We start from the raw sequence: 17,952 nt of genomic DNA, 5'->3' as shown, positions 1-17,952 counted from the left end.
CAATCAAACGGGACAACGCGAAAACGCGCGGCGAACATTAGCTGCTCGTACACACAACCCATCCAACATTATGAGATATAGCTACCCACTTGTTTCAGTTACTGATTAAAAAAAAACAGGTTACTGGTTGCTAAACAAGTAATTAATAACCAAAATCATTTATTAAATTAAAAAAAGGTACAAAATATTTAATGGTTGTGATATGCCTGTGAGAAACGTAAATAATAGTCTTTCTGTATTGTTTCACTAATATTTCTACAACAAAAATTGAAACAAGAAAAAACGTTAACTTCGGTTGTACTGAAGTTATAATACCCTTCATAAATACCGAATATTCTTTATAAGAACTGAATCGGAAACTGTTTGTACCGCAGCTATATGCTATAGTGATCCGATCCGCAAAATTTGTTCAGAGATTATAGCGTGGGCTTTGATAATAACCCATGTCAAGTTTTAGTAGATATTTCGTCAAAAAAAATCTTTCCATGCAAGTACTTCATTCCGATCGTTCGTTTTGTATGACAGCAACATACATACATAAATATGTACAATATATGCTGGTTCGTTCCGACAAATGAGTACCTTCTTGGTATGAATCGACTCAGCTTGTCACATTGATTCTCTATAAAAATATATAACGGGTGATACAAGTAGAAGTTATTTTTTCATTGCTACTGAATGTATTATTCACAACAGAATCACCCATCTTGAGATCTAGTATTCATTATTGGATAATATTCGACCGAATAGACCACGTCCAGCACTGAAGAAAATATGGCAGCCATAGCTGAGAGTGTACTCGAAGACCGTGGAGAATGGAATGACTTCCATTCTACATCGTGATCTTAAATTGAAAACGTACACTATATAGCTTGTGCATCTCTTCGCTGTAAGGGCTCTTGAAAAGTTCCAAGAAGTTCCGATGTTTTCGAGCCAAATTTTGTTCAGCGATGGCTCAGTCGGTATGTAAATTGCCGCATTTAGGGCTAAGAGCTACCTGAAAAGATGAAAGAGCTGTCATTTTATCTATAAAAAACAAGGGTTTGATGTGGTTTGGAATCATCGTGCCATGTTAACAGACTATTTGATACCTGAAATTTAATCTCATCATCTCGGCGACCTGTGGTTTCAACAAGACGGCGTCACTTCCCACACATCGCATTAATCAATGTGACCATTGAAAGAATACTTCGGAGAGCAGATAATTTCATGTTTTCAGCCGATCGATTGGCCACTAAGATCCTGTGATATCACACAGTTAGACTTTTTCCTGTGGAGATATGTAAGACCTAGAGTCTATGCGGACAACCGCGCTTCGATTCAAGCCTTGGAGCAAGACATTACACCTGTCATGCGTCAGTTACCATTCGAAATGCTCGAAAGAGTCATCGAAAATTTGAACACACTACTCGGCTGATGACGACAAAACTCCGAGAGCCATAAGTTTTTCTTGTATGTATTAAATATTAGACGTTCGGAGCTTGAAAGTCCTAGATCATCTCTATTGTAGGATAAGCCGATAAAGTTCCTAAAGCTCTTGGGCGATAGAATGTTCTTGGTAGCGGAGGTGATTTGGTTTCAAAATTTTTCTTTATATCAATTTAGATTACAGCTAAGTGAAAAAAGTATTAACTCAGAAACAATATAAAATTTAAGAAAGCCGACACTATTGCCATAAAAAGTAGAATTTATTGTAGGCCACGGGGTGACTGCTTGTAAATTTAAAGCCCGCGGCAGAAGTCAAAGTGCAATAATAAGCGCGGAAACTTGAAATTGTTGCATACAAGATTGTTGCATGCACCACAAACGCCGCCCACTGCGACATTCCGCCCGCACTATGTGCAGCATAACGGTATTCTAAGCGACTGACTCAACCGCATTTTGACAAGTCACTCCAGTTGCTCTCACTCCCCTTTGGTTGCAAATACAAATGACTATTTGTGAGTGCTTGCACACCTATAAGCTTGTGTATGTATATGTAAGTTTGACTGTATATATGTATGTAGGTATGTTATGTACTCGTATATGTATTGAGTTTGTGGGTGTGTTTGTAGTTGCATTTGCCACAATTGAGCTAAGCCGCAACTGAATTGACATGAGTGACATGTGACCTGTCGGGAAGTTTGCGTGCAGACAAAAATTATTTGTTTACCTATTTGTGTATGTGTGTATGTATGTATAGGTGAAAAACAACACAGCACGACAGGTGGCCCGTTTGGGAGGAGAATGCAGCGAGTGACGAAAATATGAGCGACAAACGGCGACTGAATCGTATAGAAATGACAGCTGGATATGCGTGCAATGAATAAAAAAATTTATATTTCCGCTATAAAAGTACAAAAATGCATTTGTGGAAATTCAGTGAAATGCCGGCTAATGTTTCGTATATATAAAGGGTTTTCGAAAAGGGATCAGTCGATAGCTTGAGAGGCCAGCTAGTAAATTAAATATTTGAAATAAGCAAATTTGAAAATCGTTTGCCACACGACAAGTTTTGACTGACGTCGGCACGAAAAAAACATCTAACAAGACCAATTAATGAGCGCATGAGACTTACAATGTGTTTGGTCTACTGTCTCCCTTAGGAACCAATACCAATTTGTCCTCCAGATACTTAAAAGTTGACAATTAAATATTACTTTGTAGGATTTAAAAATGTAGAAAAGCAACCCATCCCTACAGCAGAACCCTATTTGGCCGTGTTGCACTCAACTATATACATTATAACGGCAAGCATTCGCACTACGCCACTCGTTGCTTTCCATTTGCGCGCGCGTTCACTTTGATGGCATCGGATAAAATACAGCAGCGCTTTTCATTCACCTAACTGTTGTCACCGAAGTTGGGAGTTAGCGGTGTTGCTAGCAAATTGCGGTTCGTGGCCTGCAAATCCGGCAACTGACATTGGATAAACTTCCGCACAGTGAGTGACTGACTTTCACATTGCCGCCTTGACATGTGCGCCATTGAATTTGCCATTGACTGCATTTAAACTGGAAGTAATTAAAAGTGGTTATTTAAGGGCGCCGATTTAATTCACTCTGATAAAACATGTAAAATATGGCTCTTTTTTAGGGTCTTTGTATTATATGTATGTACGAGTATACATATGGTATATTCATTAATATATGAGGATATAGTATGTAAAATGAAGCTGTTGTTAAGAATATGGAAGTTTCGCTTAAAATGGGTTATTGAAGTAAAGTTTAGAAGAGAGCATTTCATTCGAAATGTTTTCAATAAAAATTGCGAATCTTTGTATACAATTTCGAGCTTTGAAAATATCTCTCTTTTCTTAACTGACCTAAAAAATTTGTGTGCGTCCACAGCCAGCATTTCATCTTTGTCTGCAACAGTGGGAGCTTTGTAGTGAAATGTTCCGAATCGTAGCAAAGCTCTCCGATAGTAGCCACGTCTAAGACATAAGTTAGTTGTATTTTTTCTATCGAGAGGCATTTTAACGGGTGATCCAGGTAGGTAGGTAGGTAGGAGTGCAGCCCTGTTATATTTCGGCCTCAATCAGCACTAGCTGTGTCCATTTTGATGCACTAGTCGTAGACCTTCTGGTTTCGATGAAGCTACTAATGTCCGAAATGCTTTTTGTAGACATCTATTCATGGTTTGATGCTTGATGGATACCAACTATTCTGCGTCGGATCTGCGATAGGGCCGGGCATTCACCAAGAAAGTGGAAAATTGTTTTCTTATTCTCTACTAGTTCCAGCCTCGACAGATGTTATTGTGGGGTAAACCCATTTAAACGCATGTTCTCCAAATGGCCAATGCTCTAGTATGGTAGCAGTTAGTGTGAAGATACTTTTCCTGGACCCATTTCATTAGTCGCTAGTTCTTTTCTTGTCATATTTTGGCCATAACTGTTTAGTTATGTTGCATTTTGTTGTACTTTTCCAGCAGCTATTGAGCTCTCTTCTACTCTGGCTTGGATTCTTTTAGAAAAGCTTCTGACTTTGCCAACTTGTCTGCTTTTTTATTGCCGAAAAAGTTGCTGTGGCCGGGAACCCTGATCAAATCTAGGTGGAGCTTGTCTTCTAGTGAGCTCAGTGCCTTCTTGCAGTTAAGAACTATGCTGAAATTAGTCATGAACGACGACAAGGCCAAGAGAGCCCCCTGGCTATCCGTTTATATTGTTGCTTTATGTATCCTGTCGTAATTATTCAATAGAGCTTCGCAGGCCTTCTCTATGTCCAGTACTTTCGCTTCAAAGGTGTTAGCCTAGTTCGGTAGACTGATAGAGAGAGAAATGTCCAGACCATAGGAATATATTCCCGTACCTACTCCGCAGTCCATTTTGGAGCCGTCAGTAAAAACTGAAATGATATCTTCCTCCTCTATTATGCCCCTTCTTCATTCTCGTCTAGACTCTAGAGGGTATCCTCACCTGGAAGTGATCCGGGTGAACCTTTTTCAATAACCTTTTTTTGACAGATCACGCGAGAGTCGTGCCAAGCTGTCATGTTCTTTTGATTCAGTATTGTTTGGCATTCCAGCATGGAAAGACTTACGCCTGAACGACGTTCAACTTTAGTGCGAAAATTTACGATATGTAAAAAATGTGTTTCGGGCGCTTCGCAGTGAAGAAAATATAGCAGCCGTAGCTTAGAATGTACACGAAGACCGTGGAGACTCGATTCGACGCCATTCGCAGCAACCCGGACTGACGTATGGTGCGGGTTTTGGGCAGTTCGAATCATCACTGATGACCGTTATCGCGTCATGATAACCAACCATTTGATGACTGAAATTGAAGCTCATAATCTCGGCGGCTTCATCATTGATATCTATATTTAGTTGTAATGCTTGAACAGATTATTTTACTTTTACTCATAGTGAGACTTCAACTTGTTTAGAGGCATTTCTGCAGTGAAATTTCTATCCGAGAATGTTCCTGGTAAAATTTCTGAATACCTGTTAAACGTTTTTCAAAATTCTAGCGTATATTATTCTTGAATACTTTTCTAAATCCTAAAATATTTCCACCGTTGTCTTCTTCTTACTTCAAGTGAGTTGCGCAACTAGATTAATGATTATATGAGTTTCGAAAAGCGAATAACATAAAAAACTCATTCAATCTAATTATTTGTAATGATAAAAATCAATAACTAAATTATTTTTATTTTATATTTCAATTAAATAGGACCAAGTTTTTGGGGCCTTATCAATCCACAATGGAATATGTGCAACAAAGGGCGGCGCCAGTCACCAATAGACATAGTGCCCGACAAATTACTCTTCGATCCATATTTGCGGCCATTGCACATCGATAAGCACAAGGTAAGATCATTTTTATAGTTGGCGAAAATCGTAAATATATTCAGGGACATATTTAGAATTAGTTGTAGTTCCACATTTCAAAGTGGTTGATTTGTCACAATTCACGTTGTGCCATAAACTAGAGTGCAAGCGCCTGTCTTCATTTTAAAACAGGGTGGCTTTCCACCAATAGCAAAACGAAATTGTATATGAACCTAAATAAGCAGACTTTTATAGTTAAGTTAAATTATATAACATTTATGCTGTCTTCGAAATTCTGTTTGTAACGCTCCTTACCAGTACATCACTGGAACACATTTGAAGAATAAACATTGTGATATCATTTCCCTTTTGGTCTTTTTCCACAAAGTGAAAGACATACTGTCTACAAACAGACACACAACCCACTAATCGTTCAAAAACCATGTGTACAATCAATATCTCAAAGTCTTCTTCTTTTTCTTTTTCTTTTTTCAAATTTTCGTCGCATCGCTTGCTGTCTGCCTGCTCGCTCGACTGGCTGATTGTTTGAACGCTTTACTTTGTTGACTGATTCGCTGGTTGACTCTTTGGACTGACTGTTTGTTTGGCTAACCGGCTGCTGGTGGTCTTGGCTCGTCGGTTCGTTGGTTCGTTGGTTGGCTGTTATCGCACAGGTTTCCGGTACACTACACAACACAGGTCAATCGCTCGTCTTCCGCGTCGACAAGGACACAAAGCAGCCGGTGAACATCACCGGCGGCCCACTTGCCTATCGCTATCAATTCGAGGAGATTTACATACACTACGGCACCGAGAACAGTCGGGGGTCAGAGCACTACATACAGGGTTACAGTTTCCCCGGCGAGGTAAGTACAAACATATATGTAAATGAGACACCCGACAACTACTGACAGTTGACAGTTGACTAGTGACAACTTGTTGGCTAACGCAAGCATTTTTCACTTTACCGCTAATCCATGCACACTCTCTTTCTACTTCCACAGATACAAATCTACGGCTTCAACAAGGAACTCTATCACAATATGTCCGAGGCGCAACACAAGTCACAGGGCATTGTGGCGCTCTCGCTCATGGTGCAAATTGGGGACACGCCAAACCCCGAACTGCGAATTATTACCACCACTTTCAACAAGGTTTTGTACCGAGGTAAGTGTGTTGGCTTTGTGTTTGTGTTGCATAATCACACAGCGGGGGCGCTGGAGTGTGTGTTTGGATTTCAAATGTCAACGACATGCACTTCAAATGCGATTCCAAGCTCAGTGGTGTGTGTGGGTGTGTGTGTGCGTGCCGAAAAAGAAATTAACAAGACATGGAAGTTATTTCCGGTCAACAAAGTGCAAAGGCGAATTCAAATACGAGTGCGAACGAGTGCAAACATTCGCCCTGCAGCGGCCGCAGGCGAGTTCAGAGAACAGCGAGGGTCGTGGGTGCGCGGAGGTCGGCGCCAAATATAGGCCGGCCGGCAGCAGTTATTATTTCTGCAGGCCGTTTTACTTTCCTATTTCTCGTAGCTGAAATCATCAATATGGCGAGCCTCTACCGTCCAGAACGACAGCCATTACGAACCGTAAAAGAGCCGTGTTGGCGACCGGCAGCGCGCAAGCAAACAAGCCGGCTTTTAAAGAAAATAAAATAGTAAAAACAAATCAAAGCAATCTATGCATGTTTGCACGTGTGCATTTGCCCTTTTCGCGGTTCAAAGCACCCACAATAATAGCAACAACAAGCGTGTCGCACGCGCGCTCAAAGCTTTCGTCTCGTCGGCGACCGTCTTAATACTCGCTTACCACCTTCGAGTTGGCGCAAAATTATGCGCTGCCAAATGCAATAAAAACGCCCGCTCATAATATAATAACAGGGCAGCAACAATTGCAATTGCCACTCGGCCTTCCGCTGTGCATTTCGCCACACAAATGGCCAGCAAGTGCGCGGCGTCCAGCTGGTTGCCCAGCGCCTCGCGTCATTTGAAGGTGCCAGCGTTGCTTCAGCGCAATAAAGTGGAAAGTAAAAAGGAAGAAGCGAGAAGCGAAAAAAGCCAATCAGTGGTAATAGTCGTCCTGCTGTTGTGTGTTGCTGGGCAATGCAAAACGTAAAGTGGCAGTTAAATTTTCCTACAACACCAAACCCGGAGTACCGTCACGGCAGGCACCTTCGCGGTGCGATTGCGTGGCCGGCGAAAGTGGAGGGAAAATGGTGCTACGAAGAAATCGCCGCTCAAGTTGGACAAGGGTTACAAGTGTAAATGGAGCAAATAAATAGAAACTGAAACTAAAAATGGGGATATGATTAGAAAAAATAAAGGCCAAGTAGCGATAGTGTGTGTGGATGATAATTTACCGCTACCTTTTAAAAAATTGTGCACGGCAATAACTTGAAGTCGTTAAAGTGACTTAAGTAGTTGCGAGATCTAGTTTCAGATCTTTAGACGACTGCTCTGACATTGAAGTGGAGTTCACTCGCCGGCAGAAATGTGGATATTCACTGTGTTACCAGAACAATATGTCAGTGTTGTGCTCGCTTACTCTCTGTCTGTCTGTTTGAAACTACTTCGCAAAAGAACATGTGTGACCCGATAAGGTTAGGTTAGGTTATCGAGCCACGCATAGAGCAGTTTTGGTCCTTTGCGATACCAGATGGAGTTCAGTTGCTAGGTCAATGAGAAGTAGCCATCCTTTAGGATGCCAGCGTTTGCCGCTAAATTTAACAGATTCTGTGGCCTCAATATTGATACCTCCTCAAGTAAATCAGACCGTGGAGACCCCAGATGCTTACAGCGTAGACAAAAGATGCTCCATTGTTTCACTGGTACCTTGTTCTAGATTTCCTGCAGTCTTCTCGATGTGTCAGCCACATTCTGCGGGCGTGTGTTGCCACCAGACAGTGACCAGTTGGTATAGGAACTTTGGTTACCTCCGAATAACCGTTTTCAAATGTTGGTCGTGGCTACGTCTCAGATGGACCGTCCGTTGAGTCCGATTTTCGATGACTAGTTCGAGCATTTCCACTGGTAACTGGCGAATGACACGTTGATGTTTTATTTCAAGGCCATAATCAAAGCGGGAATCCGCATAGACTTCAGACTTTACATATCCCCACAGGAAAAAGTTAAACGGAATAAAAAGTGAACAAAAATAACATGATAACTTAATACGACTCACGCATGATCTGTCACGAAATGGCTATTGAATAAAGTACCTCTACTTGGATCCCCCGTTATAACCAAATGTGAAATGTGTTCCCAATTGGAACGTCCTCTTGAGAGCGCTGGCCAGCACTTGCGCTTGCTCGCGAATCTTCGAAAAAAAACACTAAAAATTCACTGAACTATTTACCGTTATCAAGGTTAATCTAACTCTACTAATAAAGGTTTTATCCGGACATTGTCTAATAGTCTTACATGAGATGAGCCTAAAAAGTTGACAGACGCCAATTTTCTGTGGATATAGAAATATTTCAAGACCCTTTCTGCTAGACTGTTCAGCCTTTCCTAGACTAAGGTTGAAACAACTTTGATATGACACCTTCAGTAAACTTCTAGACGGATTTTGAAATTAACCGAGAAGAAGTTTTGTAAAAAGCTCAACTCGCTTCTTCGACATGGGGATCTCGAGATATAGATACTGGGAGTTCATAAATGTTCTGTGATTTTGAAAATTTTTAGTACAGTATTGCTGTGGTGTAACTGTTTTCAATTATATTGTCACGGAATCACAAAACTGAAATCAATTTACCTCGGCGTCGTGATATCTAATTCGGTCATAATATATGTATATGGTCACGTAAAATGCAAAACAGTGTAACATCAAAAAAAATCGAAAATCACTGTCAAATCTAATAATCAATATATAACAATTTTATAACGAAATGATAACCAATACATAACCATTTTATAACGGAATAATAACCAATATATAACCATTTTTTAACCAAAACTCAAATTTTATTTCAATATCGGTTTTCCTTCGCCTGTAAACTTATGAAAAGTGAAGTTACCTTATTTTGCATTTTAGGTGACGATGTGTATGTATGAAAGCAACAGCCAGAATAAAAATAAAATCTTATATACGTATAAAGCCAACTTCCTTTCAGCAAAATAACAGACTTTCTCCATAACCATATATTATATTCTTTATTTTTAGGGTTTTCCACACCCATCAGGCACATATCAGTGCGATCACTGTTGCCAAACACGGATCACTACATCACCTACGAGGGATCCACAACGCATCCTGGCTGCTGGGAGAGCACCGTTTGGATAATTGTAAACAAACCCATTTATATCACAAAGCAAGAGGTGAGCGTTACCTTTGACCACACTAAAACTACACTGTCGCAATAATTAACTAAATATGTATTAAATTAACGCTAAATTTATTCATTTTGACGTAAGCCTCGGCAAAACCGAGCGGCCAATAAAAATAAACACATGCATGTGTGTGTGTGCGTGAAAGTGCGTAAAAGCGCAATGAAGGCATAATTACAACCTAATTGAACTTAATTAACCGCATCAGCGAATTTGTTTATTTCGGTGGTTAAATTACAAATTGAATTCTGCGTATAATTTTAATTGTCGCACAGAAATAAATACAGAAACAAATAGGCTATAAATGCAAATACGAACTTGCAACTGCGTGTATATGCATGTGTTGGTGGCGATATTAATCGAATAAATGCAGTTATTTGGTATCATACTTAATGTTATATAATTTATTTAATGCAAATCAGGTTGAATAAATTATTTTTTAAGCTTGCTGGAGGTAACCATGCTATACTCTTCTTATACTGTTCTTTCATACTTTTAATGAACTATTTTTAGTTTCTTCAAGTCGATTTTGCTTCGACTGCTTTGCCTAATGTCATAAAATCAGTCAAGTTTTAAACAAAGACCACTCTTTTCAGCCTTAAAGGTTAGCATTAAATCCACTTTCAAGTGTTATTTTATCCCTCTAATCTCGTAGCCGATCTCCGAAAGATCTCCGAAAACGATGCCAGACGGTGAGAAAGATTTTTCTGCTTAAATTATCTCATATCCAAAACCATAAACAAAAAAGGAGCTATCTACTTCTTCTTTACTGGCTTAGACACCGCATACGCGGTTGCAACCGAGTTAACAACAGCAGTCGTTTCTTCTTTTCGCAATGTGGCGACAATTGGAGATTCCAAGCAAAGCTAGGTCCTTCTCCATATGGTCTTTCCAACGGAATGGAGGTCTTTCTCTTCCTCTGCTTGCCCCAGCGGGTACTGTGTCGAATACTTTCAGAGCTGGAGTGTTTTCGTCAATTCGGGCGACATGATTTATGCTTCGCTGAACTATGTCAATGGCATCGTATATCTCATACAGCTCATCTATCCTTCGAATGCGATATTCGCCGCGGCCAACGCACAGACCAGAAATCGAAAACTCGTAACGTCGACTCATCAGATGTTGTCATCGTCCATGCCTTTGCACCATATCGCAGGACGGGAATAATGAGAGGTTTATAGAGTTTGGTTTTTGTTCCTCGAGAGATTACTTTAATTCTCAGTTGCCTACTCATTCCGAAGTAGCAAACGTTGGCAAGAGTTATTCTGCTTTGGATTTCGACGCTGACATTGTTGTTCGTGTTAATACTGGTTCCAATATAGACGAAATTATCTACGATTTCGAAGTTATGAGTGTCAACAGTGACAAGGGTGCTCAGTCGCGAGAGCGACGACTGTTTGTTTGACCCTCGTTTACTACCAGACCCAGTTGCTTCGCTTCCTTATTCATTCCGGAGAAAGCAGAACTCTTGGCGCGGGTGTTGACGCCAATGATATCAATATCATCGATGGGCTTTAATCTTTCAGACAATACGCTCGTTATACGCGATGTTGAGGAGACTTATCCCTTTTTGTCGATTTGGCAGATCAGACTAAAATTCCAATCGTTGGGCATGCCTTCGTTCGACCATTTCCTACAAAGAAGCTGATGCATGCCTCTTATCGGTTTTTCGCTTCTTAGCTCGAACTTCTTGATGGTCGTACAATGGAACGTGTGCTCCATCGTCATTGATTGGGCAATCAAGGTCACCACCACCTGGTGTTATGCTTTCACTGCCATTCAGCATAGTGGATAAGTGTTCCCTCTATAATTTTAGTATGCTCTGGGTATCGGTTGCTATATCACCTCTGGGGGTTCTACAAGAGTATGCCCCGGTCTTGAAACCTTCTGTTAGTCGCCGCATCTTTTCGTAGAATTCTCGAGCATTACACCTGTGGTATGTACGTTTCATTAAGGCTAAAGCAGTTACTATATTTCTAAGATTTGGCCTTACTGTGCAGTCGGAGCCAGCACTAATAAATAGTACCTTTCCACACTAACTCTATTCTAGTCCAAGTTCGATTTGACTACTTGAAAGTTCAGTCAAGAAAGTTTTGAGCATCTGCTCGATACTTTATATCACTTTTATATAATTCTGAGAATATGCCTGCAAAATATAATCGAAGTATTTTCCCTTTCAACCGAAAATTTTGCGCTCCAATAAATCCGTAACTGTATGTTGATATGTATTTTTAATGTAACTGTAAAGTGGTATTTAATTGAAACGTTCTGGTCATCTGGCTTTTTCGACAATATGCAAGCAAACATTTCTGCGATGAATAAGAGATGTGAATGCAGGCGGTCAATCGAACAGTTTCGACCATACCCGTTCGCGGCCAACCGAAGTGGTAGCGTGTAGTGTATGTGTAGTGGTGTGTGGTGCAGTGTGCTCACTTTCACCACATCGCTGGCGCTTAATATAAACGTAATTACGTGTTAAGTGCTTGTAATTTGTTTAAAGCGTTTTATTGGAGATTTTTTCATACTTTCACACAACAATTACAATTTCAATAATGTTTACAATCAGCAAAACACACACACACACATGCTTATTCAAAAATACTGCCCAGTCCACACACACACTTGTTTAAATGCAAATTAAGTTATTGGCAAAAAGTTGCTGTTGAGTATAGGCCGATAAAAGCTCAAAATTAAATATTTACACTCTCGGAAGTGATTCGGGCGGCTCGAAAAAACCATCGTAATGAATAAATTATGCGCCTAACGAAGCAATAAAAAATTTAAATAATTGTGTGTGAGCAGTATTTGCTTTAAAACTCCATATGTACACATATGTGTGCCACATAATTCACTTTTAAGTTGACTTAAATGCTTGCAACACTACTCTAAACTTTAATTTATTTAAAAGGCCTGTTTAAATTACTAATTGTTTTCTGACGATTAGTATGCTTTACTTTTAATATAAAGATCATTTGAGATTATAGAAAGTATAACTTCAGATGTGAGTCCACCAACTATTAAAGGCATTGGCATTCATATCTCTGGCAGAAGCTTTGCCGAGTTCATTATCCCATTTGAAAGTCTCATTGTTATTCGCTAGAGGACGCTCATTACAATGCTGCAATAGTTTCGGTTAAAGATCATCTCGAAAAGTAGTGCCAGGACTGCGACGAATCCGCAATTAATCGCTAAGAACATGTGGCCACTGGCACTTTGTGAACAAATTGTGCCTTTTATTCATGCGTGTCCTATAAAGAGATTAATTGTAGCCGACATTTTGAAATTTCTAACGGCTTTTTTAATAAGAGCACTATAAAAGTAATTTTAAATAAAATAAAAACAGCTTAGGATATCAATGAAATTCTTTATTCCTGTGAAAGTTCGATGCCATTATGTGTGGTACTCGATTTCTTCCACAGGCCCACTCGGAGAAATTCAGACATTGAACTCAATTCTCGACGATTTTCAAGCATAAATCGGTCGGTACTGCGGCAGTTTTACCTTCGATATTCGTACGAAGTTCATCAATCGTCACTGGCTTGTTGGCATAAACCATAGACAGGCATAGCTCCGCAGGAAATACTCTATCGGCTGTATGGCTTGTGGCGCTGTCCTGTTGGAACCACAAATGGTCCATGTCCATAACATCCAATTCGGTTCAGAAACATTCGGTTATCATTGAGCGGTAACATGCCGGTCTTGATCATCACGGCAGAAGTATGGCCCAATGAGGCCGCCGGCCCATAAACCGCACCAAACCGTAATTCTTTCGGGATGCAATGGTGACTCATGAAGTACGTGTGGATTGCTGCTTGACCAATAACGCACATCTTGCTTATTAACGAAGCCATCCAGAAATGAGCCTCATCGCTGAAGATGATTTTTCTAAGAATATCCGTTTCATTTCAAGTTCTTGCTCAACCTAATTCACACACATTCGACGATACTGGAGGTCAAGCGGCTTCAGTTCTTGCGTCAATTTGATCTGGTAAGGACGTAGGCCAAGATCTTTTCGCAAAGTTCGCTAAAACGACATCACAGAATGGCCAACGCTTGAGAATGACGTGTGAGAGACTGATTTGGGTCTTCCTCAATTGATGCACTAGCGGCAGCAATGTGCTCGACACTACGGATACTCTCAATGGCACGCGAGACGCCAATTGTTGATCGACCATAAATTTGGCATAGCGGTCTTAAAATTGAGGACACTCACTCCTTAAACAGGGTATATTAACTTTGCCACGAAGTTTGTAACATCCAGAGTAGGAGAGCGTCCAAATTGTATACGAGGTGTGTTCAAAAAGTATCGCGAAAGTTTTGCTGACAGTTTTCTTCGATTGCAGGGGCGTGGTGCATCATAGTGATGCCGCAGCCACCGTATTCCCCAGATCTGGCCCCCTGTGACTTTTTCTTGTTCCCTAACTGAAGAGGTTCATGAAAGGACGACGTTACGCTTCTCTTGAGGAGATAAAGACGACATCGAAGGAGGAGCTAAAGAAGATAAAAAAAATGGTTTTTGAAGTGCTTCGAAGATTGGAAAAACCGTTGGCACAAGTGTATAATATCTCATGGGGATTACTTTAAAGGAGACAAAATAGATATTCATGAATAAATAAATAATTTTTAAAAAAACACAAAATTCGCGATACTTTTTAAACACACCTCGTATATAATTGTTCAGCGTGACGCGCTGAGTTAACTCTCCTACTGTTCGTCCGAGTAAAGGGTAGTATAGCATCGGTGTATTCGAAATGAATGACTACATAAAACCCAATATACTTAAGAAAATCAGATAAACTATTAGTGGCCTTGGAAAAGTCTGCATGGGAACAAATCTGGGATAAGGACTGGAACTAAGCTGGGCATATCTTAAGCTTTTGGAAACATACTCTTATTTCAAATTTATTAATCGTGACACTTTGTCGCACTTTGAGCGACAGGTATTCTAAGGTAACCTTACTATGAATCAAGGAAATACACGTATTGTCTGTAATCAATTACTTTTCCAGCTTGTTTTTCTGCTTCTTTCTTTTTGAGACAAAATTTAACGATTAACTCGCTCTCTCTGAGAAATTTAACCATGGAAATTGTTCTCAAACGTAACTCTAATCACACTTCTTGCTTTTGATTGCAGTTGTACCAACTCCGACGACTGATGCAAGGCTCCGAAAGTACACCGAAAGCGCCACTAGGCAATAATGCGCGTCCCGTGCAAGGACTACACCATAGAACCGTAAGGACAAACATAGACTTTAAGCGTAATAAGGTGAGTAAGACAACAACAACAAATCAACACACAAATATTGCGATAAGCAATTTCAAAGAAAAACTGCAATGAAACATTAATGCAACTGCCACAATCTACTTGCCACTCTTTGCAGAATCAAAACTCGTGTCCGACCATGTACAAGGACATGTATTACCGAGCGAATCGCTGGTCACCGGACACTGGCTTATTGATTCGTTGACCCAACACAGGGCACATGCAAATAAATTACAATAATATTAATAATAATAACAATAATGGTAATGGTAATGGTAATCATAACGTTAGTAACTGTAATAGTATTGGTGACATCAGCAACTACATTTGCGATAAGTGTAAAGACAACGGTAATAAACACTACGACACGCATGCGTACAACAACGGCAGTAACTGTGAATATAACAACAACAACATCAACAAAAACATCATTAACAGCAGCAGCATTGGGGCGCTGAGAGATTGCCGCTGTATGCCGAATAATTATGAACGCAGCATTTGTGGTCAGAATTGCAGCTTCAACAACAACAGCAACACGACAACAAGTGACAACTTTAATTGTGGCAACAATGGCACACGACAAACAACAGCAATATGTTCGAGCGCTGCGGCGAGTGTCGGCAATTTGCGTGCAGCAATAAATGTGCGCGATAATAATCGAATTCGTTATTACGGCCACCGTGCGGGGCGCGGCAATCGCGAAGATAGCCGCAGTGCCGCGGCGAATGCGCCAATGCGGCAGCTGCAACTGTTGCTGCCGATTTCAGCGCTGCCCAGCACGCACACCGACTTCGCGCTTTTCCACGCTTAATTTCGCACATTTGTCATTATTATGCCGATCTGCACACAAATGCAATTCTTCGCCCACACACACATACATACCTGCATTGTTATGAGTATGCGTGTGTGTGGTTCATGCCTCGTGTGGAACATATTTAAAGTATTCGCTGCTTTTCGTTATTAAATTAAATTGTAATTCGATTCAGTTTGGCAACACTATGTATAAAAATAAAATAATTAACAAATTACCTACATACATACATACGAATACGTTGTGGCATCAGGTATACTACGCGCAACTCGAAGCTTCATGCATTTAATGTGCGAAAAAATGCAAATAAATCAATACTAACGGGTTATATACAACAACAAGCAACATTTGTGCGCATGTGTGTGCGCATTTGGGTCATTGTATGGGTATGCCGATACTCCAACACAGAAAATATACAATAATTGTAGCTAAATAGAACTCATAATAATGAATTAATATGCAAACTGTATGGGCGGACAATAACTACAAAATAACTAGCAAAAATTAATTAATGGACACCGTAAATACATATACATACACACATGCATATATATGTAGTTACTTACGAAGTATAAGAAAAAAAAGCAAACAAAACCAAATAAAAACTCTCCAGCAAGCAGAACTCTACGCATACTTATATACTCAATAAATCTACTCATTAGTCACAACTATAATTATGTATAATTAACCGCTTCTGCTTGACTCATACTCACTATCACCCATACAGCCACGGTAATGTAAGCTAATGCATGCAGTAAAGTATTCATTTTATAGCTCTAATGTAACTAGTTTGTGAGTAGTTTTACCGTTATTCCAAAATCGGCTTTATTTCTCTTTTAAACCAATATAAAATCGCTGACAAAAAAATTTACAATTGAATCCGAACAAGTTTTTGGGTGTAGGATTCAGATAGTTAGACAGGGACACTTTGAGAATTCAGTGACTAAACATAAAAAAAGTGTTAGGTCACAGCATTGTCCGCACCATCGAAAACTGCAGGCTAAATGTAAATATTTTTAAGATGTTGGAACCATACTTCACTCTAACCGCTAACCAGTTTTCTGTATTGAAACTAGCCAAGCAAAACGCATATTTCAAAAGGTGCTGTATGGCCACGTAGACTTGCACTGTCACTGAATGTATTCCTCGTTCAGTTTCTTAACTCAAATGAGAAACTTGTGCTACTTCTGCTATAATCTTGTAGTGAAATGTATAAGTTAGTTCTTGTTGTCTTTCTCATTTTCTTAGTAACACTTTCTAGCGGGAACTCCTAAATCTTAGTGCTGAATAATATTAAAAATGCTATGAGACAAATAATATAGTATACATGCTTACAAAAGATTCAATTATTGTTTTGTAACGGCTCATGTCACCCACTAACTAGAGTTTACTGTAGTCACCAATACAGAGTTTAGCCAAGAGACATTAAATTCTACTATAAAGGCTGTTTTGAGCTAAACATACCCGTTTTGGATTAAATTTGAATGAACATAACTTTATCCGCTGCTTCAATTAATTTCAGAGGTGTCTAATAATGAACCTTCTATTTCCTAAAAATATCGCCATTCTTCGGCTGCTTCAAGGATGATTAGCCCTTAACCCTGTATTGCGGTAGGTTCCCAGAACATAAACAACCTGCTCCGCATGGAAGAGAGAGTGGCCAGAGAAATTTATTGCCACGAAAAAACAGGTATGTGCCATTCAAAGGTACTAATGGGAGGCTAAAACCTTCCTAGAGACAAATTTCGTCTACTATTCGTACTCTACAGAGAGCACCTGATTCTACATAGATTGTACAGCATTACATAGATGCAGACTGAAAGTCCTTGAATTCATTTATCTGGATAAGGCTTAAATCACCTCAACAGTGCATAGAAAGTTCCTGAAATTCATCAGAGGGCTGAGCCATTGTGAATATAAAGGGTGATCCATTTCTAGATTGACGAACAGTCCTTGACATTTATCTTTTGAAGAATATTTCTTTCAAATGTTAACCGTGTCTACGTCTCAGATCGTCCATCCATCGAGTCTAATTTTCGATGACTCGTCTGAGTCGCATTTCAACTGATGACTGGCGAATCTGACGCGTGTTGTTTTGCTCCAAGACCCGAATCGAAGCGGGATATTCCGCATAGACTTTAGACTGTACATATTCCTACTGGGAAAAGTCTAGTGGTATGATATCACAAATCATGAAATTCTCTCAATAAATTCATTGATTGATGCGATATGTGGGAAGTGTCGCCGTCTTGGTGAAATCAGAATTCGTCGAGACCACGAACTTCAATGTTTGTCATGGAT

At 39.9% G+C, this 17,952-nt stretch overlaps 1 protein-coding gene across 1 annotated transcript in view; it reads left to right on the top strand.

Annotated features, from left to right (window-relative positions):
• Nucleotides 1-15,097, top strand: part of LOC105225572 (carbonic anhydrase-related protein 10) — a 57,824-nt gene extending 42,727 nt beyond the window's left edge. The window contains exons 3-8 of the mRNA XM_049455109.1: nt 5,156-5,292; nt 5,928-6,119; nt 6,258-6,420; nt 9,414-9,568; nt 14,712-14,843; nt 14,959-15,097. Coding sequence (XP_049311066.1) covers nt 5,156-5,292; nt 5,928-6,119; nt 6,258-6,420; nt 9,414-9,568; nt 14,712-14,843; nt 14,959-15,045 — 866 coding nt within the window. The 3' untranslated portion in view covers nt 15,046-15,097. The remainder of the gene's footprint in view (nt 1-5,155; nt 5,293-5,927; nt 6,120-6,257; nt 6,421-9,413; nt 9,569-14,711; nt 14,844-14,958) is intronic.
• The last annotated feature ends 2,855 nt before the right edge of the window (nt 15,098-17,952 follow it).

This window comes from Bactrocera dorsalis, chromosome 4 (genome assembly GCF_023373825.1).
Source record: "Bactrocera dorsalis isolate Fly_Bdor chromosome 4, ASM2337382v1, whole genome shotgun sequence".
NCBI classification, from domain to species: domain Eukaryota; kingdom Metazoa; phylum Arthropoda; class Insecta; order Diptera; family Tephritidae; genus Bactrocera; species Bactrocera dorsalis.
The sequence above is the reverse complement of the archived record's forward strand: the minus strand, read 5'-3'. Positions and strand labels throughout refer to the sequence as shown.